The 24,925-nt window shown below is 43.7% G+C and overlaps 1 protein-coding gene across 3 annotated transcripts in view; it reads right to left on the reverse strand.

Annotated features, from left to right (window-relative positions):
- The window catches only part of DDHD2 (DDHD domain containing 2), a 29,060-nt gene extending 13,380 nt beyond the window's left edge, over positions 1 to 15,680 (reverse strand). The window contains exons 1-9 of one of the 3 annotated variants that reach the window (XM_033172255.1): positions 15,593 to 15,680; positions 13,136 to 13,348; positions 11,400 to 11,590; positions 10,614 to 10,703; positions 9,239 to 9,359; positions 8,713 to 8,802; positions 5,488 to 5,620; positions 3,804 to 4,012; positions 690 to 760 (exon numbers count right to left, since the gene is read on the reverse strand). In XM_033172255.1, coding sequence (XP_033028146.1) covers positions 690 to 760; positions 3,804 to 4,012; positions 5,488 to 5,620; positions 8,713 to 8,802; positions 9,239 to 9,359; positions 10,614 to 10,703; positions 11,400 to 11,590; positions 13,136 to 13,340 — 1,110 coding nt within the window. In that variant the 5' untranslated portion in view covers positions 13,341 to 13,348; positions 15,593 to 15,680. Of the gene's footprint in view, positions 1 to 689; positions 761 to 3,803; positions 4,013 to 5,487; positions 5,621 to 8,712; positions 8,803 to 9,238; positions 9,360 to 10,613; positions 10,704 to 11,399; positions 11,591 to 13,135; positions 13,349 to 14,761; positions 14,786 to 15,181; positions 15,262 to 15,592 lie in introns of those variants that run through there. The other 2 variants (XM_033172253.1, XM_033172254.1) reach the window with 2 other exon arrangements.
- Between the last annotated feature and the right edge of the window lie 9,245 nt (positions 15,681 to 24,925).

The raw sequence follows: 24,925 nt of genomic DNA on the forward strand, positions 1-24,925 counted from the left end.
CCCTCTGGACCTCATGTGGAGGAAGAACATGAAGAAGGGTCCCAGATGATGAATGCAGAGTTTGGGGTGGTTTATAGGGGGAGAGGCAGTCCTTGAGGCATTGCGGTCCTGAGCTGTTCAAAGCTTTATAGGTCAAAACCAGCACTTTATGGCACAACTCAATCATGTAAAGCACTTTTAGCATCTAGTATTATCAAAGGGAGATTTTAGGCATTTGCTTAACTTACCTGCTGTAAAAGAGCAAACACATACGCTTTATTAAAATCACACGTACTATTTTATTAAAATCAACATCATCTTAAAAGACCTTAGCTTTGGCCATACCAAGGATTTGGAACCTGTGACCCTACAGATGTTGTTGAACTTCAACTCATTGCCCCATTCAATGTTGATGAGAGTTCTAGTTCAAAACATCTGGAGGGCACCAGGCTTGCCTTCCCAGGCTAGACTGTGCAGACATTTTCCCCTGTTTTCTGAGAAACATGCAAAATAGGAAAACAGCCAGCCCTGACACAGGAGCTTAGGGACACTTTTTGTGGAGTCACCTAGCCTTTGAATAAGTACAGAGCGCTGAGCTTTGAAGAATAGCAGGCTAATCTGCACAAAAGCAACAAAGATTCCCCCAAACACAGGGAACTTACAAGGCCAGCTTTAAACTCAGGAAGTTGTTGAAACATGCTAATGCATACCTCATTTTTATCTTCCTCACCATCAGATGTACATTTTTGATTCGTGAGAAGATCAAACAATATAAGTGATCCTAAGAAAAGAATACAGTCAGTGTCTTGGCAGAAAGGTCATGAATATAATATCTAGGGCACCGCAAATGTCTCACCTTCCCTTTCTAGGATGGAGCTAGTTATTGTGTGTAAGCTTGTGATTTAACTCCCCATCCCCCTTTTATAAATAAAAAGCAATTATTGAGGCTGAGATTAGGAAGAGGGAGACTGACAGGGAAAACTGCCTTTGTGTACCTTTCACCATGGGAAATCCTACCCCCAAGCTGCTTTTTCTCACCCTGAGGAAAATACATGACAGTGTTTTCTCTCTTTCCCCTTTGAATTGCAACCTCATCAGCTGTAGTTTGTTTCATTAAATCAATACCGTATATACGTGAGTATAAGCCGACGCAAATATAAGCCGAGGCACCTAATTTGACCACAAAAAACTGGGAAAACTTATTGACTTAAGCATAAGCCGAGGGTGGGAAATGCAGCAGCTACTGGTAAATTTCAAAAATAAAATGGGGGCATATTTAGGGAGGGCATCAGGGGCAAGGGGGCATATTCTGGGGAAATTTTCAGGGTGGGTAGTTTCTAGGGTGGGCAGAGCTGGGATGGGGGAAGGGGTTAAGAGGGAAGGCTTGGAAAGAAAGTGTTTCTTTACAGGGAGGGCTCAGGGGGAGGGGGCATATTCAGGGAGGAATTAAGGGGGCAGATTCTGGGAAGGTTTCAGGGGTTGATAGTTTCAGGGTGGGCAGTTTCTATGGCGGACTGAGCTGGGATGGGATGGGGGCAAAAGCAACAGGCTCTCTGGGACTGAGCCGGCTCGCGCGCCTGCTCGATACTCATCCTCCTCCTGCTCCCGCTGCCCCCGTCGCTACCTCTGTTCCCCTTCGGGGAGAAGGGACGGGAGGAGGAGGAAGCTGTGACTGCTCTGTGCAAGGCATCGGAGAGGGAAAAAACATCGAGGAGCACTTTCTCCCCGCTTTCCCTTCCCCGATGCGTTGCGCAGAGCAGGCACAGGATCATAGAGTCTCAGTGCAGTTTCTACAGTGGGCAGAGCTGGGATGGGCAGGGGTTAAGAGGGAGGGCTTGGAAAGAAAGTGTTTCTTTACAGGGAGGGCTCGGGGAGGGGGCATATTCGGGGAGGAATTTAGGGGGCAGATTCTGGGAAGGTTTCAGGGGTGGATAGTTTCAGGGTGGGCAGTTTCTATGGCGGACTGAGCTGGGATGGGATGGGGGCAAAAGCAACAGGCTCTCTGGGACTGAGCCGGCTCGCGCGCCTGCTCGATGCTCGTCCTCCTCCTGCTCCCGCTGCCACCGTCGCTACCTCTGTTCCTCTTCGTGGAGAAGGGACTGGAGGAGGAGGAAGAGGCGATCCTCGCACAGAGCAGTGACTGCTCTGTGCAAGGCATCGGAAAGGAAAAAGCATTGAGGAGCACTTTCTCCCTGTTTTTCCCTCCCCAATGCCTTGCGCAGAGCAGGCACAGGATCAGAGAGTCTCAGCGCAGCGGTTCTCCAATCCCTCGGTGCTGTGCGTGCTCTGCGCAAGGCATGGGGAGAGAAAAGCGGCCAGGAACGCTTTCTCCCCACTTTTCCCTCCCCGCAGGACGAGGGATCAGAGAGCAGTCACAGATGCGGGATCGGCAGGGCAGGGGAGACAAGCAGCAAGAAAGGATCCATTTCTTGCCGCTTGTCCCTCTGCAGCCGCCCGCTTCACCCGAGTATAAGCCGAGGGCGGCTTTTTCAGCCCAAAAAAATGGGCTGAAAAAGTCGGCTTATACACAGGTATATACGGTATATATGCACCTTGAGTACAAAAAGAAGAATAAAAGGGGAGCTACACTTGTTAAAAGTTGACAGAGAGGTACACGGCTTCAAAAAAGGAGAACAAATTAAGCTTATTGCAACTTTATTCAACATTCCTATTAGCCTCTAAATTCCTGGAGGCAAGAGCTGTTGATAACATCTGTCCAAGTAGGAGGAGCACCTGTCCTCTTTGGGCACTAACATCTTGTGCTTGTTGGGACTGATGTACTGATGTAAGTAACACAGGGCAGGTGGGGTACTCCTCTGTAGCCCTTGAGGATCTGCCAAGCCAAAAAACAGCAGCAAGAGGGCTGAGAAGAGAACATTTCTAGAGCATTGTACTCCTAGCACCTCCAACAGTCTCCTCCACTGAGATTTCTGAAAGCTAGGAGCTTCTGGTACTGTTTTCTCTATCATGCTCCAAATGAAAATTGTCTTACACTATGCATGATAGCCATTACTTAAAAACAGAAACAACACTATGGCATGTCATGTTTGGTCTTTTAGTGGATGCATTTTATATTTTTAAAGTCTGTTAAAATAATAATAGAACTAAATATCACATGCAGCTCTGCTCTTAACCATATATATTTTTTTAAGTTTAAACTTTAGACTGTAAAATGATATGGGTTTTGAAACATTTGAAATAAAAGCCAGAGGAAGCTGCTCTGGAAGTCTGATTTCTGCACTAACAAACCCTCTCAATCCCATGACCTCATGGGGGGAAATGCATTTAAAAATCTGTTGTTGTTGTTGTTGTTGTTGTTGGAAAGTGGAAGAGTGAAGAGGTTGGATATTGCAATGAAAGATATTAAACTGAAATATATTCACATTTTATTTATTTCCATGTATAGAATGTTGGGAGTTCTGGTTGCAGATTTTGGAAACAGATTTTGAACGTAATTCAGCCTTCCCAAACCTGTACGCAGCCAGCAGCTTATAAATATGATACTTAGTTTGTGAATGGCTGCTTTGATTGGCAACCTATCTTTAAATGGGAGTGAAACCTTACACTATGAGACTATAAGGCTGAAAAAAAATGGAATAACAGGTTACAAGGATACAAAGCATATTGTATTCCAAGACACAAATGTCTCAGTTCAATTAAGATGCTAGAAAAGGAAATGGGAATTTTGACCATATACCTTTATGTTGTTCAGGGATAGGTGACCTGGTCAGGTCCCACAGAAAGAACACCGTTGTGAGGAAGGATGCGATAATAAATAAATAAACATGTTTGCATGCATCAAAATAAGGGAAAGGTATATATACCTAAGCTGTGACCTGCTATTGAGACTCCCCCTTTAAAGTCAGGGTTCCTCTCCAAGAAGAGCAGGTAGATACGGTTCATTTCTGAAGCAACTGTGTCCACAATGGTCTGGCAGTAGGTGGAGCTATTATAGAAGAAAACATCTAGGATGGTGTCATTGATGAAATGGCGCAGGCGATTGATGCTTGGCAAGGTGATTCTCTCCAAGTCTCTGAAAACAAAACAGAGAAGGGCACGTAGCCTTCCAGATCTTGTTGGACTCTACTGAAGCTTTATTATCCTACACAGATACCTGATCTTAGAAACCAGATAACAATAAAGTTTGCCTGTGAAAAGTGCAAATCCAAATGCTGCACTCTGTACTCCAGTGACTGCACTTGTTCACTCATAAGCAAGCCCCATTGAATTCAGTGGATTGCCAGGTAACTACACACAAGATTGGGCTACAACTAACCAGATGTTAAAATGCACAGCAAACACCATGTCAGCGAAAGTAAGATGGAAAGGATCTTTGAAAGAACTTCTTTTGCATCACTGTATTCTAAAGCAGCGTGGGGAACCTTTTCCAGCCCAAGGTCCACATTCTTCCAGGGAGAACTATAGAAATGTAGAGTTGGAAGGGACCACTAGGGTCATCTAGTCCAACCCCTTGCAATGCAGGCATCTTTTGCCCAACATGGGGCTTGAATGCACGACCCCGATACTAAGAATCTCCTGCTCTACTGACTGTGCTATGTCAGAGCACATAGCTAGTTGTGGGCAAGGCCAGAGGCAAAAGTGGGAAGAGCAACAAGTGTGAATTTTACTTTTTGTACAGTCGGCTAATTTCTACACATCCCTCTCTATCCTCCATCCAGGCAAGCAAGAAGCATTGTCAGAGTTCAAAAATATATTCCACACAGGCAAAAGCACTCACTCAATCAATTTTTATTATGGCAAACAGCCAGCATAAGCACTCATGGATGGTGCAAAGCAAGTCTGGTAAGGGGTGTGGCCTGGAGAAAGGGTCTCTAACCAAAGAGAGTTCCAAGATCAGAGAGGCTCCATTTAACCCCCAGGCTGGGGGCTCCCTGTCCCTATTTTGAAGCAATGTTTCCCAATACAGGCTGTCTAATACTAGAACAAAGAAGTCTGGGGAGCTGCCCAGTTTTCCAATTAACCCAAAATAGCAAAGTAGCAACAGCAGACAAACTTAAAACACCATTTTTAGACACGCTGAACAGAATTAGGGTATGCCAAAAGTCCATAACATGCACTTCCCTGTCTCCACTGCTTTGTCATTATTACCAGCTATGACAGCTCACACATTGTAGGAAATAGGAGTATTATCAGTATTTAATAAATCCTTCATCCAAGGATTACATGGTGGTTTGCAATATAGAAACACAAAAATAAATAACATAGTAACAAACAAAAAAGAATAACCAACACAGTTTAAAAGGCCATGGATTGTGTAATTAGCCAAAGGCCTGGGAGAAAAGGAATGTTTTTGCCTGGCATCTAAATATATGCAATGAAGGTCCCAGGTGAGCATTCCTGGGGAGAGCATTCCACAGTTGGGGAGTCACTGCAGAAAAGGCCTGTTCTTGTGTTGCCACCCTCCAGATCTCTTGAACTTTGGCAAACTCTAGGCTGTCAACATAAAATGAAAGGCAGGCTTGCTGAGAATACTCTTGGTTCACTTACACATCTACTCCAGTATGTAAAGTACTGTGCCAGTTCACTGGGAGGAATTCTACTCGACCAATCTGTTGCTGCTCCTGAGCGTTCTTGAAGTGTGCAGGCAGCATACTCAAGGAAACATTGCGGAAGTCATTGACTGTAAGGGGGGGAAATCAATTCTGCATCAAGGCACAGAGCAACCACCCCACATTGAGGGCCCGACTAGATGTAATAATAGGATATGGATAAATAGATCTCCCACGTTTTTTCCAAAATAGAAACATCCAGGGGGGGGGGGAGAAGGAGGGAGTATTTAATAAATTCCCCCTGCTCTGTTTTCCCAATCTGGACTGCAGCCCGAGGAGAAGGAAGATCCACAAATATCACATTGTACTTGTACATCCCCCTATCAGTGGGTCAAATAGCAGCTAGGAAGGGGATTCAGATTGGGAAAGCAGAAAAAGAGAAAGGGGCTAACCCCCACAACCCCTCAGGTCCAACCTCATGTCAGGGCTTCTATCTTTAGAAAAAGAAGACGAAGGATGGATGGGAGATCTGATCGTGGATGCCACAGCATCTCATCTGATATGTACCCAAGGAGCTTATTAAGTTTATACATATTTAATTCAAGGAACAGTTCACATGTGAAAACTCAGTGTGCTAATCCATTTCCTGATTTTGAAGGTTTAGTGTTTCTACATATATTGCAATCAGCTTACAAAGCTCATGGAGCATTTGGGAATCATAGCACTGGCCTGTAATTGTAACAGGGTAACTTCATACTTTTTGAGATAAAGCCCTTCCAAGAAGCATTTTACCCATCTTATATTGCAAACCAAGATGAACTGGAAACCAAACATTGACAGATAACTTTGCACCCAAGGTTAACTTCTGAAAAATATATTCTCTTGTTTTCCTAAAATTAGTTTGATTGCATAATGAATTACACCTTATTGCTTTTTGAGTTGCAACTTAAAAGGGAGAAGTGTTAAGTGAGCATTTTACTGAAGATGCACCTTTTTACCCTGGCCTCTGTCACCCAAGATTATATGTTTTTAGGACCCACCCTATTCGGATTCTAAATTGTTTTAACCAATTTTAATACTGTAGTTTTACACTGTTGTAACCTGTCTGGGTTAGGCCATTTAAGCACTGCAGTGTCCTTCATCATGACCAAGGGGGAGCTGCTGCTAGGCAAGTCCTGTTACAGCGAAGAGACTTCTGGAACCATAAGGGGCAAGCAAGACATTCCTGAAGCAGTTTACAGTTAAAATAGAAATACAATAATACAGCAAGACAGTAAAATGAATACAACAAAACAGCAGCAATGGAATCTTGGTCATATTAAATTATTAAATGTATAATAAACCTTAAAAGCCTCAACAGTGTGTAGCCAGGGGTCAGCAACCTTTTTCAGCCATGGGCCGGTCCAACATCCCTCAGACCATGAGGTAGGCCAGACTATATTTTGAAGAAAAAATATGAACAAATTCCTATGCCCCACAAATAACCCAGAGATGTATTTTAAATAAAAGCACACATTCTACTCATGTAAAAAACACCAGGCAGGCCCCACAAATAACCCAGAGATGCATCAATACTAATAAAGTGCAAGTGTCTCTGTGTCCAGTCCCTGTGTCTGTGGGATTGCGCTACTGCGCATGTGCCCCATGGACAGCCGTTGGGACTTGGAGTGCAAAGACTTCGGGCGGCCGGGCGAAACTGTTGAAGCGGCGGGTGTGCGTGGGCACACGGCGGGTGCACGCTCGCGTGGACGTACTTCTAAGCGGCAGCGGCTGTTACAAGTGGCGGCGGGCGAGCAGTCTGTTTTAAAAAATGTTTCACCACATATGTTCTAGCGCCCGTTAATTTAACGGGTTTAAAGCACTACTTTTAAATAAAAGGACACATTCTACTCATGTAAAAACATGCTGATTCCTGGACCATCCGCGGTCCGGATTGAGAAGGTGATTGGGCCACATCTGGCCCACGGGCCTTAGGTTGCCTACCCCTGGTGTAGCCTGTTTACACTGGACAGGCTGACACTGCAACTGTATTTTATTGAAGAAAAATAAAAGCCACACATCAAGTCTGCAAACACACAAAGGTAATGCAGAAAACACAATAATTCAGCATTTTTGCAATGATGACAACTGGATTTCTCATAAAAAGAAAGCGAACAAAGGTTGGCAATTCTAGAAAAACCCCTAGTGCAGAAGCAACCTAGGACAGATGCTTCAACACAGTAAGCCACAGTGATTTGTTACATCTGTAAACTACATTTGTGTTTTATGCAACTTTTGCATCCATCTTGATTAAAAAGCAAGGTCAAGCAAAGCTGTACTACTTGGAGAATAAAGTGCCCTAAGGTGAAAGGATCTTGAAGAACTTTTGCATCTATACTCTACTCTTTTAGCACCATCACCAGTTTCTGTTGAAAGTATCTGAATTTCCAATGTAATTCCCAGTGCCAATGAGGACTTATATGTAATAAACATCTGTAAACAACATTCACTAGAGACGTGCTTTGGCCCACTAAGCCTTGCAATTTTCCTATTTCACCCTTGATGGGAAGATAATGATATATAATTTAAGGCTGCTGTAATATGGAGGAACTACTGTACTAGTTTAGTTTGGATATATCCTCCTTGGCAGTCTCTGTGAGATCTAAGTGTACATATAACCCTTAGAATCATTAGCCAATTGATCTTGTGGACAACTTGCTTCTCGGTCTCAAACACAATCAGTCTGACTGACTTTCTAGTCAAAACAATTTTTTTTAAAAAAAAATCCTTCCAGTAGCACCTTAGAGACCAACTAAGTTTGTTCTTGGTATGAGCTTTCGTGTGCATGCACACTTCTTCAGATACAGATATTTCTAGTCAAATACAGTCATCAGTTAATTTCCTCATCATATGAACAAAACATAGATTCAGCCTTAAACTCTAGCATACAGCTGATATTCACTGGACCAGTGGGCTCTGACATCAGCTGTTTTAGATTCCACTGCTATTGTTTTGTTTTGTTGTATTCGTTTTACTGTTTCTGCTGCATTGTTGTATTTCTATTTTAACTGCAAAGCTGCCCTGGGAATGTCTCTCTGAAAAGTGGAATACAATTAAATAATATATAATGGAATAAAATGGTTATAAGACATCACAATAACTCTTGTCTGTACAACAGACCCACATCTTTTGTGGACCTCCTGGGATGCAGAACCAACAAGTATCTTTTATACTGCGGACTTACCACACTGAACAATACTCCGGAAACGAATATCACATGCAGGTCCAATTCCATGAACAACAAAAACCAAATGGTCTATCTGCATAGGTTCCCCTGAAATAAACAGAAATTACATACTTATCAAGACACTATTTTCAAATGGGAGTGACATTCTCTCAAAATATAACTGGTTTCCCCCCAAAAGCTTAATTTTTTCAAAGAAAAGTAATGGTTCTATACTTGAGCTAAATCAAATATTTGATTATGCTTTGGCTTCCCTAACTTAAAAAAATAAAAAATCATTAATAGATAAAAAAAATGACAAACATGGCTATTTACTTTTCAGTTGTAGTATAACATCTTTAAGAATTATGTTCAAGTTTGGGTTTGGTTTGGTTTGAAGCAAGGACAGAAGTACCAGGCAGTTTTCTAATCATTTTACTCACATCTGTTTAACCTGTTTCATGAACAATTCCTGTGTAAGATCATATCAAGAAAGGAAAAGCAGGTAAGTTTAAAATAAGCAAGAGGGGGAAATGCATGTCATTACCATTAGGGATTTCAGCAGAAATATTTTCCACTCCTCTCTTCACAGTTCTTGGCCGGCCTTGCTCTGTGGGACTTGCGCCCCAGTCATCAGTGGTTGTTACTGGGTGGTAATGTACCATCAACTTGAAAGGACCATAAAAATAAAAGATGTTAGCACTACATAAGTGGGAGAAACAAACCACAAAGCAGAGACAATCAGTTTCAAAGGTGGGTAATAATTTAAATGCAACTCCCAAATATGGACATGCAGGAATGCTGGAGAGACAGATATGCTGTATAACACACCCATTTTATTTATTTGGAAACTTTATATACTGCTCATATTTACACAAATCTCTAAGTGGTTTACAACATAGATTAAAACATTTCCCCCCCATGACAAATACAAAGATTGCCAGAAAATGTCCTCATTCCATCAGAGACAATTAAGAAATAAGCAGAGCATCTTCTTTAGCATCAAAATAAACATTACATAGAAAAATTAGCTACAAAAATAAAAGGAAAATGCCACATTGTGGAATATAGTACATACATAAATAAAATACCCTCTAAACATAGGAAATGAAATTTTACAAATGAAAACCAACTAAGAATATATAAATTCCACATTTTAAAACAGCATGATTGACAACTAGACAAAAGAAAAACCACCTCCCATTTGCAAACTACCATATCCCCATCGATCATATAATTAAGCAATTAAATTCCCAACAATAAGGACAACATAAATTCCACCTAAAAATGCCTTCCATTCGGTTCTTCTCAAGCACACCTTTACATGATCAATACACTCACATATCCAATCCAGCATATACATATTATAAATCAATACACAGTCGTACCTCTGGTTACGATTGCTTCAGGTTGCGTTCGTCACGGGATACGAATGCGTCGAACCTGGAAGTACCGGAACGGGTTACTTCTAGGTTCGGCAATTCGCGCATGTGCAGACGTGCAAAATGACATCATGTGCATGCGCAGAAGCGCCAAATCGCGCCGCACACACGCGCAGACGCGGCACTTCAGGTTGCAGACCTTTCAGGTTGAGAATGGGGCTCTGGAACGGATCCCGTTCTCAAACAGAGGTGCCACTGTATACATACCCTCAAATCATACTCTCCACACTCAGCAACCACAGGCATAATTCAATCTCACACCCTCAAACAACCCACACGTATGTCTACACCTTAAGACCCAGAAAATGGATAGAATATAGAAACCCCTTTCTCCAATTTTCTAACAGACCAGACAATAACACTTCACCTGTTCTCCCCTCTAGAAATGAACTTTTCTTTTCAGAAGTTATTGATTTCCTGAAACAGAGTCAAAACTGTTATTAAAAGATAACCGATGCAAACTTCTAAGCTTCACTATACCTTTGGGTTATGCAATATTATGATTTCTCTGGTCGGAGACTCCAGTTTCTTTTTCCACTCATCTAAGGTGACACAGATCATATAGGTGTCCTGAGAAGAAGAAGAAACTCTTTAAAGAGTCAAATATATGTCTTTTTAAAAACCCTATTAAAACACAATCCTATGCATATTTACTCATCTTTAACTGGATTACTATTCTGAGAACACAGTGTACAAAATTAAATGACAAGAATCAGTTCCAAAACAAGTTTGAAAATCCAAGCCAATAAAGTCCTAATTAACCTATCAATACATGCTGGGGCGGGGGGACACCTCAATTGAGACAATTAAGAGAAAAAGCAAAATATGTAGGTATTTTACTGTCTGGGAGATGGTGAGGCAGCAATGAGGGAACAGTCACCAAGGATGCTTGTCTATGTCCTTACAATATAAATCTGGGGGCCAGACAAAATACAGCATCAGGAAATTGGACCTTCTGCTGTAACTGACATTATTATCAACTGAGGGGAGAGATGATTAGATTAGAAATGTAGAATGGCGGGGTGTAGCTTTTCTCCACACACACCATCACCTTGGCCATTTGACTTGTAGGTGAAAATTTACAGATACAGTACCGATATCATGCATGTAAGTTTTCCCACACAGGGGCCTGTCAGCTCCCATGTTGTTTTGCAAAGTTGCAAAACTTGGCATATCCAAGATCAAAAAGACTTGCCAAAAATGGAAACATTACAATCAGGGTATGTTTGGTGCCTGCCGGAGGCAGCAGTTATGATTTATGGTTACCTCTAGCTCTTCACTGAAGCTCTCAGGGTATGGAATATATCTGTTGTCTTTGTCTCCCTTGTAAAACCAAGTGCAGCGCCTCACTTCAGATTCATCTTCTTCCCAGTAAACAGCATAGCGTAACCTCTTCTTCAGATGTACATCGTATCTTCCCCCCTCTGTTGGAACAACTAGCTCATCACAGTACTTGCCTGCAGAACAAAAGGAATACTATAAAGCAGGAATTAAACCCAAGATAAGGGGACACCTGACCTCCACAGCCACACATTATTAACAGAGCTTTGTAAAAAGGAAAGGCAGGGCTAAAACCAGATTCTAAAGAATAAATGGCCTATTTTTGCTTCCTACAAAATATGGTATCTAATGCAGAATTCAGAAGACTGCAGCTTTACTCTTTATTAAACCAAGTGCATCATCTGTGTGGTTGAAGAAATAGCTACAAAAGCATACCCAAAAATGTTTACAAAATGACAATTTGTGGATAAATTCTGTATGTCCAGCATATTTTCCTGTCCTTCCCCAGGGACCTGCAGTTAAATTTCTCCACTCATTTCTCACACACTTACTTCCAGCCACCAACACTCGCAATGAAGTACAATTGTAGAGGGTAGGTCATTTTTTATAATTCCCTGCTTTTGAAACACACCCTGTGATCACTTGGTATTCACAATTATACTGCAGATCATAGTCTTCAGAGTCACTTAGTGAATAAGCCACTATATTAGTAAATCACTGGCTTTCTTCCTTCTCCTATACCAGAATAACTGAGACATCCCATGAAATTGATTGGCAATAGATTTATGATGGACAAATCATGAAAAGTACTTATTTGCACAACACAATTTTTTTTTTTGCATGCACTGCCACAACATATCGCAATGGTGCTGTGGGTTAAACCATAGAGCCTAGGGTTTGCTGATCAGAAGGTCGGCGATTCGAATCCCCGTGACAGGGTGAGCTCCCGTTGTTCGGTCCCAGCTACTGCCCACCTAGCAGTTTGAAAGCACATCAAAGTGCAAGTAGATAAATAAATAAATGGCATTTCCGTGCGCTGCTCTGGTTAACCAGAAGCGGCTTAGTCATGCTGGCTACATTACCTGGAAGCTGTACGCCAGCTCCCTTGGCCAGTAAAGCAAGATGAGCGCTGCAACTCCAGAGTCGTCCGCGACTGGACCTAATGGTCAGGGGTCCCTTTACCTTTTTATATGGAGTTGGGGAAATTTATGAAGGCTACCTCTGACTTTTATGCTCCCCTGCTTTGTTGGCTTCCCAGGAGCATCTGATTGGCTACTGTAAAAAATAGGATCCTGGGCTAGGGGATTTTTGGCCTAATCCAGTGGGGCACTTATTATAATCTTAGGTGCAAAACAGCCTTCAAGTTAATTAAATTAATTGGGAGTATATCACATTGAACTCAATGGGACTTATGTCTGAGTAGTGACATACATAGGATTGTACTATAAGGGTGGCCATGACAATGGGTTTCTGGCTTGGAAACGCTCATATTTCAAACCCAGTTTCAAGTCGTCATCTGACGATTTAGTATTTGATTGAACCATGCAACCAGGCCAGTTAGAGAGATTATTTTCAGGGGGAAATGACTTAGAGTTGGATATAGTCATATTGTAGGAGACTTCTGAACACCACTAATGCAACAGAGGATACTGGGAAAGATTCCTAACTAATAAGGCTTAGTGTTAAAGGATAGCTCCCACCTCCCCAGCATTTCAACTTACTGGATTTATGAGCATTTTCTAACTTCTCTGAATCTTGTCCACTGAAGGGAATCCACCTCTCTCTTGAATCTACTATCTTGCAATAAAACCAGTGAGGGCAAACTGCCTCATATTTATTGGCTGGTTCTGTTTCCAGTGCTTCAGATGAGCTGGCTAAATTAGGCAATGGAGAAGGCTCTGTCGGTTGATGCTCTGCTGCTGACATTGCACTGCCTGGAAGAACACAAGACAGGAAACAGAATATGGTTTAAAATACCTACAGCTTATTTGATAGCAATGAATGAAAAGGTTACGTAGGAATAAAAATGACCCCCAAAGAGCACAGTTTCTGAGAAAATAAGCAAGATAAAATTATAAATTGCTACAAATGAGCCAACAGCAACCACACAGGCGTCAAGCCTCTCAAACCAAATCAAACTTACGATTTGGACTGCAACTTCAGCGCAAAGCAATCCAGTAGGACCACTAACTAAACATCTAAGAGCCCACAACTGCATCAGAACCACTTTCCCTTTTGCAGCTTTATAAATATTTTTAAATGCATCATTCTAAATTTCATGGACAGGCATATTACCATCCCTTTGAATTACACCTCCACATCTGAGAACTAGAAGAGAAATTATAACTGAATGAAAATAGCTAAATGAATCAAAATACAAATGAAAATAAATAAAACTACATCACTCGCAGACAGGTAGGAATCCCCACCTAACTGACATGAAAATGTACCCCCAAATGATCATTTAAATAAGATACTTAACAGCCACAGAATCCTAACTGCTCAGTCTGCACTACAGGGTCGGGAACAGGTTTTATTGCTTTAAAGAGACCCTAACATCTTGCTAACGCATTAAATTTCTGTCTTGGATATACATCATGATAATTAAATAAGCTAATATTAGGGCATTTTGACTTCTTGCTGTTGCGAACTATAGATGGCTTCACATATTCAGTTTTGTGATGGTTTTGCCTCCACACAGCAAAACACACTAACCTGTCACAAGACAATTGTTCTAAAATATTTCTCCAAAAATCTCCAATAGAGACAATGGTTTGAATGCACATATGGCCAGTGACAACTAGACTGGTGCTTTCAGCATCAAAAACAGCAAGCTAAGCAAAAATATGCAGAAAATGTCCGGGGGACGACGACGAATTAGACATGCAAACACTGCTCCAAATTCTTAGTCAGCAAAACAACAACACTTTGGTCCCTGTGAGGCAGTGACCCCATCTCATTTTAAGCACAGGGTATTTACTGCCAAGCACCCAGCTACCAAATACAAAAGCCACAAGCTTAACCAATCATTTCTGCACATGCTTCCAGTTTCATAATACTGTTTGTGCCGAGCAGCGGACAGCAAATGTGACATATTCCCCTTAGGAAGAAGAAGAGGCTGGAGAAACACCCATCACTACAAAATGAGTTGTGCGTTGGCACACAGCTGCTCCCAGCCATTACTGACGCTACGGATGCCACGTTCCAAGCCCTGCTGCCCCCCCTGATCCAGTAACCCACTGTTTCCCTTGTTAGTCTAAAGGCCACCCCGTCCTCCTCAGCACCTTCGCAGCACTAGCCACCTCCTAACTAATCCCTGTACCATCTGTAACCAAGGTTTCTCCTACCTGGTACCCAGCCTTAGAGAACACCTTACAGGAAGGACCCAGGCTATCTTGCAGCTTCTTGACACCCAAACAATCGCAATCCCCTGACACCATCCCTCCCAAAAATAAAAATAAAATATAGGCACTTGGAGCACTGGGCAGCCCCCCCCCCGACCCCCGTCCACTGCTGACTGGGCAGGTATTGATAACCTCCTGCCCTTTACACTCAGGGCGGGCAGGTGCAGGGCACAGGTAAACCTGCGTCTATCTGCGTGTGCAATGGGGGCTGCTGCGCACAGGCACACATCATCCCCCTGCCACCACATGGGCATCGATGACCTCCCCGCCCCACAGAAACACACACGCACACGTCCCTCTCCATCCTGTCACTCCCCACAGGAATTCATGACATTTTGCACCCCCGTCCCCCGTCCCTTTTACCCATTGCCGGCGAACACGCCTGGACGCGTCAGGCGCAGCGACCGCAGAACGGACCGCGAGTCCCCCCCCCCTCGCCGACACGCATTCGCTGAACGTCCGAACGGGGCTCATCGTTCCACAAGCCACGGGAGGCTGCGGGTGTGCCCCCCCGCCCGCCCCTCTTCCTCCTGACATCCCAGAGGTCAGAAAGTCCCCTCCTTTTCCTCTTCCATGATGTCCCGCGGCGGCGGCGGCGGCGGCGGAGGCAGCAGCAGCATCCCCTTGGCCGCCCCTTCCGCCGAGACACGGCGCCGCCGCCACCGCTTCGCGAGAATCGCCTCAGAGAGGCACCGCGCTCGGCCCTCCGCCCCGGGCTCGCCTGTCGCGAGCAGCTCCAGCCCGTCCTCCCCGCCGCCTTCCTCTCGCACTTACCCCGGGAGCCCAGGCCGCGACGTGTCGTCGCCTTGCCGCTTCCCCGGCCGCCTGAGCTGTCCGACAACAGCGGCGGCGGAGGAGGAGGAGGCTGGCTGAGGCGAGGCGGGGCCGGCTGGGGCGCCCTAGGCAGACCGGCTCTACTCGCAGCCCGCCTCCCACTGGGCCGGGCCTGGCCTGGCCCGCCTTCCGCCGCGAGTGTTGAGTGGCCTCGCGCCTCGGCAGCGCCCGGCGGGGGATGGTCTTCGGAGAAGGAGCGCGGGGAGAAAGCAAGGCTGCGGGCCTGCGGCGGCCTCGCGTGTATGAGAGGCCGCGGAGGAGCCCCGAGCTCAGAGCCTCCCTTGGCCAGGCGAGCAGGCCGCGCGCCCCCTCGGCCCGCGCTACCTCACAGGGTTGCTAGGAGGAGGAGAACGCAAGAGGAGGCCCAAGGCCGCGCTGGACGTGGCCAGACGGATCGTTTTAAGACCCCGCCTTTGTTATCCCAAGGAGCTCAAGGTGGCAACCCTGCGAGATAGGCTGGGCGGGAAGGCAGCGGCTCGCCCGAGGTAACCCGGCCAGGTGGGGATTTGAACCCAGGTCCTGTGGCGCATATGGAGAAGCCCGCCAGGAGGACCTGCGCACGAAATAACTCTCCCAACTTGTGATTCCCAGACCCTGACATGGAGAGATATATTCAGGTAGAACCTAGCCACCAAGAGCCTTAAGAATAATGGGCAAGAGGGAGAATAAACTGTATTTTTCCCTGTTACTGGTTTTTAGTGGAGAAGGATATGATGTTCTCTTAATACTAGAACTGAGAGTCATTTAGGACTGGCAGAAAGAAAAAAAGAAAAAAAATTCCTTCCAGTAGCACCTTAGAGACCAACTAAGTTTGTTCTTGGTATGAGCTTTCATGTGCATGCACACTTCTTCAGATACACATGCACACGAAAGCTCATAATAATAATGATAATGATAATAATTTTATTATTTGTACCCCACCCATCTGGCCGGGTCCCCCCCAGCCACTCTGGGTGGCTTCCAACAAATATTAAAATACATTAAAATATCACAGATTAAAAACTTCCCTAAACAGGGCTGCCTTCAGGTATCAGAGTTGGTCTCTAAGGTGCTACTGGAAGAATTTTTTTTATTTTGTTTTGACTATGGCAGACCAACACGGCTACCTACCTGTAACTAACACTTACATGTTGTTTATTGGCTTCCCCAAAATTGGCCATTGTGGGAACAGAATAGCCTTTGGGCTGAACTAGCAGGTCTGTTTTTCTTTGCTTGACCAAAAGAACATCTCACTTGCTGGAATCCGTGGAAGACAGGAACCATTTGAGGGCATTCAAACAGACAAGGAACGTGTGTGTCCTCTGCCATATCACTAGCAAGTTTACAGCCTTCTATGACTTCCAGGGCAAAGGTCTGTGACAGAATGTCTCCTTTACTCATAGAGGGGCCCTGATTGCATTTTGGACCTTTGCCCTTATACTTGTGCAGAGCTGTAAATAGGATGGATGATGGTCATGCTTGGGAAAGGGTGGGGCTTAGCTGCATGCCCCTATTCTCCCTTGCATGATTGTTTACACATAAGTAGGGATGGAAGGATCTGTCAGTTTCACATTTTTCCCACTTAAATTCGGTTTTCACATTTCTGCAGCAATTTGCTAAAAAAAAAAAATCCTCATGAAACTGGTATCATGTTAGTGCAAATTTCTCTTAAACACATTTTTGTATTTTAATTGATATATCCATTTTAATGCAGTTTCCTCTAATAAAGGCATTTTTATAAACATTGGTTGGTTGGAGAAGTACATTACAAAATTTGAATACGTGTGGATTTCAGAGGATGGCTCTGTTTTGGTTCTATTGTGCAGATTTGGTAGAGTCATCTTTAAATATGATCTGAATCAAATTTCTCCTTACCCCAACACTAACCCATGTGTAATCTGAATGCCGCAGTAAGGCGTTTGTTTCCAAGTAAACCAATACAGCAGGCAGAGAACATTCTGTAATATGGCATGCAAGGGAGAAGCCTAGGCAATAATTTTAGTGTGGAAAGTGAGATGTTGCAATCACATCCCCATTTTTGTGGAATGTTGGGATGGTGTGCAGCTGTTGCTTTCATGTACTGCCATAGGCTTTCTGGTAGAATTCATTGACCTGGTGTGGAAAGCCAAAGTTCCATCCCAAATCGGAGATGCAAATTTGGAGAAAGGTTACAGCCCTGTGGTAGAGCATCTGTTTTGCATGCATAAAGTCCCAGGTTCAATGCTCAGCATTTCCAGATAGGTTTGGGAATGTCACCTGCCTGAAACCTTGGAGAGCGGCTGTAGACAATACTGACCTAGGTGGACCAATAGTCTGACTTGGTATATATGACATCTTCTGGGTTGTATCCAATGTTTGTTCTACTCAGAGTAAACCTGTTGAAATTTGTGGACTTAAATTAGTTATGTCCATTAGTTCAATGGGTCTACTTTGAGTAGAATTAACATTGGGTAACTATTTCCCTAAATTTAGACAATTTGGGAGTCAGAGGCAAAGTCTGGTTCTTGCCATCAGGGCTTAGTTTGAGCTATTGCGTTATGACAGGATTAAGGTACCAACACCCACAATCTGTTGACAAGAACAGATAGGCTAAAACAGGTTTGGTCCAACATCAACATAACCCCTAATATCACCACCACCCTTCTCTTAGGAAATTCCCAAAAAGTTTCAGAAATAACTGCATTCAGTTAGTTACCTCATTGTTGACCCTTCATATACTTTAAACTGCTGACAAAATACAGCTTGCACAAGACATTGTTATTTCTGATCCACGGAGCCCATTTTAGAAAGAAATGTTTTGCAATTTGATGCTAATCTTCCTTTTCCAACCACAAGACAATTCACAACCCTTCTAAAAATAGATCATTTTACCGTCTCAGCCCAAAGTCCTACCAATGACAACTGTGCTGGACCTTATCTGCACAGACGGAGAAGAGTTAATGGCTAACCAGACTATTACGTATTGCCTATATAGAAATTTTTCATGAGCGCCTGATATTTTGGGGATAGAACCCAACTCCAGCTAATCTGCATCCTTGGCATATAAAGGGGGCTCTGAAATTCAGGAAGGTGGATATTATCAGGGACCACATGCACACGCATCCTCCATTAGAAGATTATTTGAATCATCAGAAATAGTCAGCAAAGTGGACACATTAGTTTTACTTAAGGTGTAATACATTAAAAAATATATACATATTGATACATGATTGTATCCAACACTGGTCATACTTAGAGTAGACCCACTGAAATTAATATACATGGCTAACTTAGGTAGAGAGTAGACATTGTATACAACCTTTCTTCTACCTTTGCATGTACAAGATGTTCTAATGCAGTTGGGTGGAATTAAGCCCAATCACAACTGCTCACTGCCTCTACCTTCACCACACCCCACAAGACTTAGCAGCAGAGCTCTGAACATGTCCCTCCCTAGTGACTGGACTAAATTAGGTTTACCAGATGTTCCCGTTTCCTGGGAACAGTCCCCGGATTTGCGAGTAAGTCCCTGGACAAATTCCATCCCCGGAATGTCCCAATTTCATCTAATGTCCCCGGGAAACGCAGCAGCGGCAGTCTCAGCAGCCCGAAGCAGTTGGCTCAGGCTGGCTTCAGGAGCTGCTCAGAGGTCCCCATATGATGGTGGTGCAGGGGCTCTAAGATGCAGCTTCCGGGCTGCCTCCACCTTCCCTGACCCCAGCAACTAAGCTGTGAAGGGAGGCTTCATGCTGCCTTTCAGAGCAGCCTCCCAACTCCTACTTACGTGGAAGCAGGAGCGGGGCGGGGATCTCTCAGCTGTGAAGGGAAGCTTCACAGAAGGGGGCAGGGATCTCTCAGGCAACAGGAAGCCTCCCCAACTGAGGGATCCCCACCCCCTCCTGCTTGCACGCAAGTAGGAATGGGATTGGGGCTGCTCCGATGGGAAGCATCGTGCTGCCCGAGCCTCGCTGCCACCGCCACTCTCAGCCCTTCTCCGCCTTCCTGACCCACCACACACCACTTCCCCACCACCACCAAAGAACCAACAACTCGGGGGCTGCCCAGGCTCATGGAGAAAGGAGATAGAAGCCTTGAAGGAAGGGGAAACGTGGCGGTTGAGGTCAAGGTGGCGGCCGCCCCTCTACCACCGCCATCACTGCAGCATCAACGTCCCGAATGTGTAGTAATTAATTAAAGTGTTCCTGGATTCAATGAAAAAAATCTGGTAACCTTGAGACTAAATTGAACCTGAGGAGTAGAATAACTTGACAGAGGAAATGTTCTGTCCCTTCCTAGTCTTTTTGGGCCTGAAAAGCTGCATTTGCTCTTGGCCAACCCTCCATTGGCCTCTTGACAGTGAAAGGTGGGACCAAGACTAAAGAGTGTGTGGCAACTCTGAAGCACAAGTCTCACACACACATCCAGGGGGCAGATGTTGAAAACTCTCAGCTCAGCCCATTGCCATATTGAGATTAACTAGTCTAGGTGACTGAAGCAAAGAGGAGAACTGTTGAGGTGTTTCCCAACTTAATGCACCCCAGACTTTCAGTGGACAGTTACTCTCCTGGTTTTTTCCTGGTCTGGAGACTTTGGTTCTACATGTCATCAAGGGCAAAGCAGCAAGTTTGAAATACATAGCTAGGCAGACTTGCCTCCATAGTATACATCCCTTTGAGTCTCTGGAGTCTTGTACGTAAAACATAATTGTACTTAAATTGTATTTCAAAGTTGGCATAAGTAGTGCCAGAGTTGCATTGAAATTCAGTGATATTGCCTTCTGACTAGGCTGGATGGGGACTTTTGATCCTCCAACTGTTGGACTACACTCGCATCATTCCTGGCCTCTGGCAACACTGATTGGGGCTGATGTAAGCTGGAGTCCAACATCTGGAGGACCAACTGTTCCTCATCCCTCTGTAGGCTGTGGTATTCTGTCTCTCTGAAATAAAACTATTATTTTAAGTTGTTGATCTACTTTTTATTATTGTAAAATCCCACCTCAATTTAGGAAAGCAGAATACTAAGGATCTGCACTCTCGGTTAAAATACTGGAACTATTACTCAGCAAAAAAACATTATATTTGCCCAACTTGTGATTCTTAGTGTCCAAAACCAAAGTGGTAAATATACTCAAAAAGATGTCCATTTTTTTTCTTCCAATGTATTTTTTCTTCCGATGCATCCTAAAGTTGTGTCTGCCACTCAGTCTCGTGAAAGAATCCCTTGATCAACATGGGATGCTAGATTTTGTCTTTCACCACAGGTTGATTTCTAAAATGTTTGTGCAGTGGCTGGTGACTTGGGAGTATACATATACTTCTCATAAGTGAATAACGGGTATTGAGAAGTAGGAGCTACAGGAAAAAGGAAACATATTTGTACCTCACATCTTCTAGATCAGTCAAAGGCTTCTTAAAGAGCAACATTTACAAGCAATGGTTGCATTATTTTGCAACATGGAGGCAGGAGATAAACAGCCTGCAGATCTGGCCATGGCAATGACAGATGCCTTAGTTACATCACATCTGGATTACCGCAGTTCACTCTACATATAGCCTTTGAAGTATGCTTAGAGATAACTTGTCCAGAATGTAAGATACGTAATTTGGCGCTGAATAGCTGGCTTTTTTGATTGTATCATAATTTGGAATGTTTTAATGTGATTTTTATTGGATTGTTAAAATGGAAAACTTAATATTTTTTTTTAAAAAAACACCAGAATGTGGTGGCCAAGCTGTTAACAGGAGCTGCAAATAGGGGGCATGTAATTCCCTTGTCCAGCAGCTGCACTGGCTTCCTATGTTTCTGGACATTAGTGAAAAGTGCTGATAAGAAGCTTTAAAGGTTTGAACCATTTAGGACTGAGGTATTCAAAGGGCCACCTCACATATGAGCCTACTTACCTATTGAGATTATCTTCAAATGCCCTCTTGTGTATCCCAACCAGGGACAGAGGAGAAATGAGATTCAGTATGCAGTTAAAGGCAACTACGTTCCCAGCATTCCCAAAAACAGGCTTAGTTGTGAACAAGGCAAGGTTTTTTTCCCCTGTAGCTGCACCTAGACTTTGGAACTCCCAATGGAAGCCCATCTTGTCTCTTCTCTGGTGGTCTGCAATATCCTTTTATTATAATCTCGCAGAGTGTGTTGATGAAAGCTGTATTCCAAGACATCTAGAGGGCACCAAGTTGGGGAACGCCATTGTAAGCTGTTTTACACTGCTGATTTATGGCTTTCCCTTGTTGTTAGCCACCCTGAGTTATTGAGAGGAAAGGCAGTAAATAATTCAATTTTCTTTCCACACGGCCCCAAAGGCAAGATGGGTGTTTACCGTACTTGTCAGAAATTCAATGAGTGGCAAACTCATTGTGCTAATACATACTGGCATGGATTTGATGTAAATGATGTCACAAAAACCTCGTTTACAAGGAACTGAAGACCAGCCAACAATGCACAATTTTCATGCCCTTTTCACTGTACTGCCACTTAGGGTTATTGCAACAGGGCTGTTGCATAAAAGGTACCAGTTAGTGCTAAGATGTTTCACTGCCATCCATTCATTCACAGAGGCTCATAGCTTTCAAAACAAATCAGTCCCAGACCAGTTTTTGGCAACCCTGCTGCTCTTTCAGTTTGTTAGAATCAAGCCTGTGAATTGCATGACCCTGCACAATCTTTCCGCTCAACAGTCTCAGCACAGTTATAAACGGACTGCCATGAAGTGTTGGGTGAAAAAATGATCGTGTGACCCATCAGCTAGTGCAAGATATTTAAGACATTGTTTTACGTAACACATACTCATAAACCACATCACACAACAGTAAGTCCCCAAAGATTATTGTATTCCATGCTAGTCCAATTCTGAATAGACCCACTGAAATCAATTGACTTAAGTTACTCAGGATTTCAATGGGTCTAGCATGGGCTACAACCTGGAATTATAAACAGTTGTAAATTTGTAAATTTGTATCAATATTACAAGAACGTAAGAGAAATGCTGAATTAAACCAAACATCTATCTCAGGGGTCAGCAAACTTTTTCAGCAGGGGGCCGGTCCACTGTCCCTCAGACCTTGTGGAGGACCAGACTATATTTTGAAAAAAAATAATGAACAAATTCCTATGCCCTACAAATAACCCAGAGATGCATTTTAAATAATAGCACACATTCTACTCATGTAAAAACACACTGATTCCCGGACCGTCCGCGGGCCGCATTTAGAAGGCGATTGGGCCGCATCCGGTCCCCGGGCCTTAGTTTGGGGACCCCTGATCTATTTAGTGTAGTAGTGTGATCCCATAGTGACAATCCAGATGCCCATGGGAAACCCGCAAGCAGGACACAAGTACATTAGCATTTTCCCACTCGTTTCTCAGAAAATGGTATTCAGAGGCATACTGCCTCTGATGCTGGAGGTAATATGTAGCTATTGTGACTAGTTGCCATTGAACATGCAAATACAAATATTTAGGACTGGTATGGAGAACCTATGGCCCTCCAGATGTTGCTGAACTACAACTCCCATCATCCCTAGCTATTGGTCATACTTTCTTGGGCTAATGGGAGTTGTAGTTCAGGGACATCTGACATGGTTTTTGGACACTGGGGTCCCATGAGGGTCAATTCTGTCTCCTATTTAGCATATGTGTGAAAAGGTTGGGAGCTCGCATCGAGGAATTCAAAGCAGTGTCATCAAGTTTTCTCCATCAGAATTGGGAGAGGCCGTGAAGGTGTTGATATCTGGAAGCAGTGATGTGACTGGATAGGGGCCAACAAACTGAGGCTGAATCCTGTTAAGATGGAAGTGCTGTGGGTGAGTGCTTCCTATGTCCAGGTATTTAGTGTGCCACATGTTCTAGGAAGTGTTGCACTCCTGAAGGAACAAGGAATGTAGCCCAGGAGTACCCCTGGATTCCAACTTGCCACTAGTCTCAAATATCGTCTTGTGACCAATTCGGTCCCACCAACAACAACCTCCCCATCTACAATTTTTAGTACCCTTAACAGTTTCCAGGATTGTTTGGGGAAACTCGTGTGCTTTAAAGGTGTGTTGAATGTGCTTTATGTGATCTGCCTGCAGTTTCTGAACTCTTTGCAATTAGCTGTTCCTTATGCTATGAACACCCACAGGAATCTTTCTTTTCAAAGGGTCAGGAATTATCAGGGTTCTTAACAAGAAGCTAGTCTTCACATTCCTCAAAGCAAGAAAACTGAACAGACACAACTTATTGTTTCAATTAAGCACTTCAAAATCCTGAAGTTCTTCCATTTTGAATTTAAATAATTTGTGAAGCTGTATGTTCATTTTCTCCTTCATGGATCACTGCCTTGTCGTGGCAAAGGGGCTTGAATAACTCCAAGAAGCTATGAGCTATGCCATGCAGGGCCACCCAAGACGGACAGGTCATAGCCGAGAGTTTAGACTAAATATGATCCACCTGGAGAAGGAACTGGCAATCCACTCCAGTAGTTTGCCAAGAAAACTCCATGGACATAAAAAAGGAGAAGCTTTGAGAAGAAAGCGAGTTTCCAAGGCATGCTCTGGTTCATGGGGTCACGGAGAGTCGAACACGACTAAGACGACTAAACAACAACGTTTATTTTAATTGTTTTACTAAATCTGTTAAGAAATTCCAATCTTGTTTGTTCTAATAGCTACTTTAATTTCTTCTCTGATGTTTTCCAAAAACTTTGATGGCACACAACAGAGAATTCAAATAACTAACAGGTGAGGCTGACAGATTGTATTGGCCCAAGGTCATTAAGTAAGTTTGATGGCATAAGTTTCAGGGAACTGAAACCATGTTTTACCATTTCAAGCGAAGACTATTTCCCAGTACACCAAAGTGACTCTTAATGGGAGCTACCTTCAAAAGGCTGCATTCAGCACTAAATTTAAATTTGGCACCAACTGTAAGCCCTGCTTGCAGAAAAATGACTCTACCACTCCCAATAGTTCCTTTGCAACCATGACTTTTCTTGCCCCAGAACTGACACCAGTTGTGGGCCTGGTAAGGAAAACAACATTGCAGGCAAATTAGGAACCCAGCTGGCCTAATCTGGCCCATAGGTCTGGGGTTCTCCCATGCCTGCTCTAACCCATCATCTAGAAGCAGTAAGAACAAGCACAGCTCATTTTAGCACCATCATTACACATCAACATCTTTGCATATGACTAACACCACTTATTGTACTTCCTCGTAGTAAAAGCTTCAAGCTGCTAACAGATATTTATGTGTACACTAGGGCTTGATGCCCCTGCTTGCCAACCCCCCTTTCCCACACACACCTGACCAACCCTGTCAACTATCCTC

Source organism: Lacerta agilis, chromosome 15, assembly GCF_009819535.1.
Source record: "Lacerta agilis isolate rLacAgi1 chromosome 15, rLacAgi1.pri, whole genome shotgun sequence".
NCBI lineage: Eukaryota > Metazoa > Chordata > Lepidosauria > Squamata > Lacertidae > Lacerta > Lacerta agilis.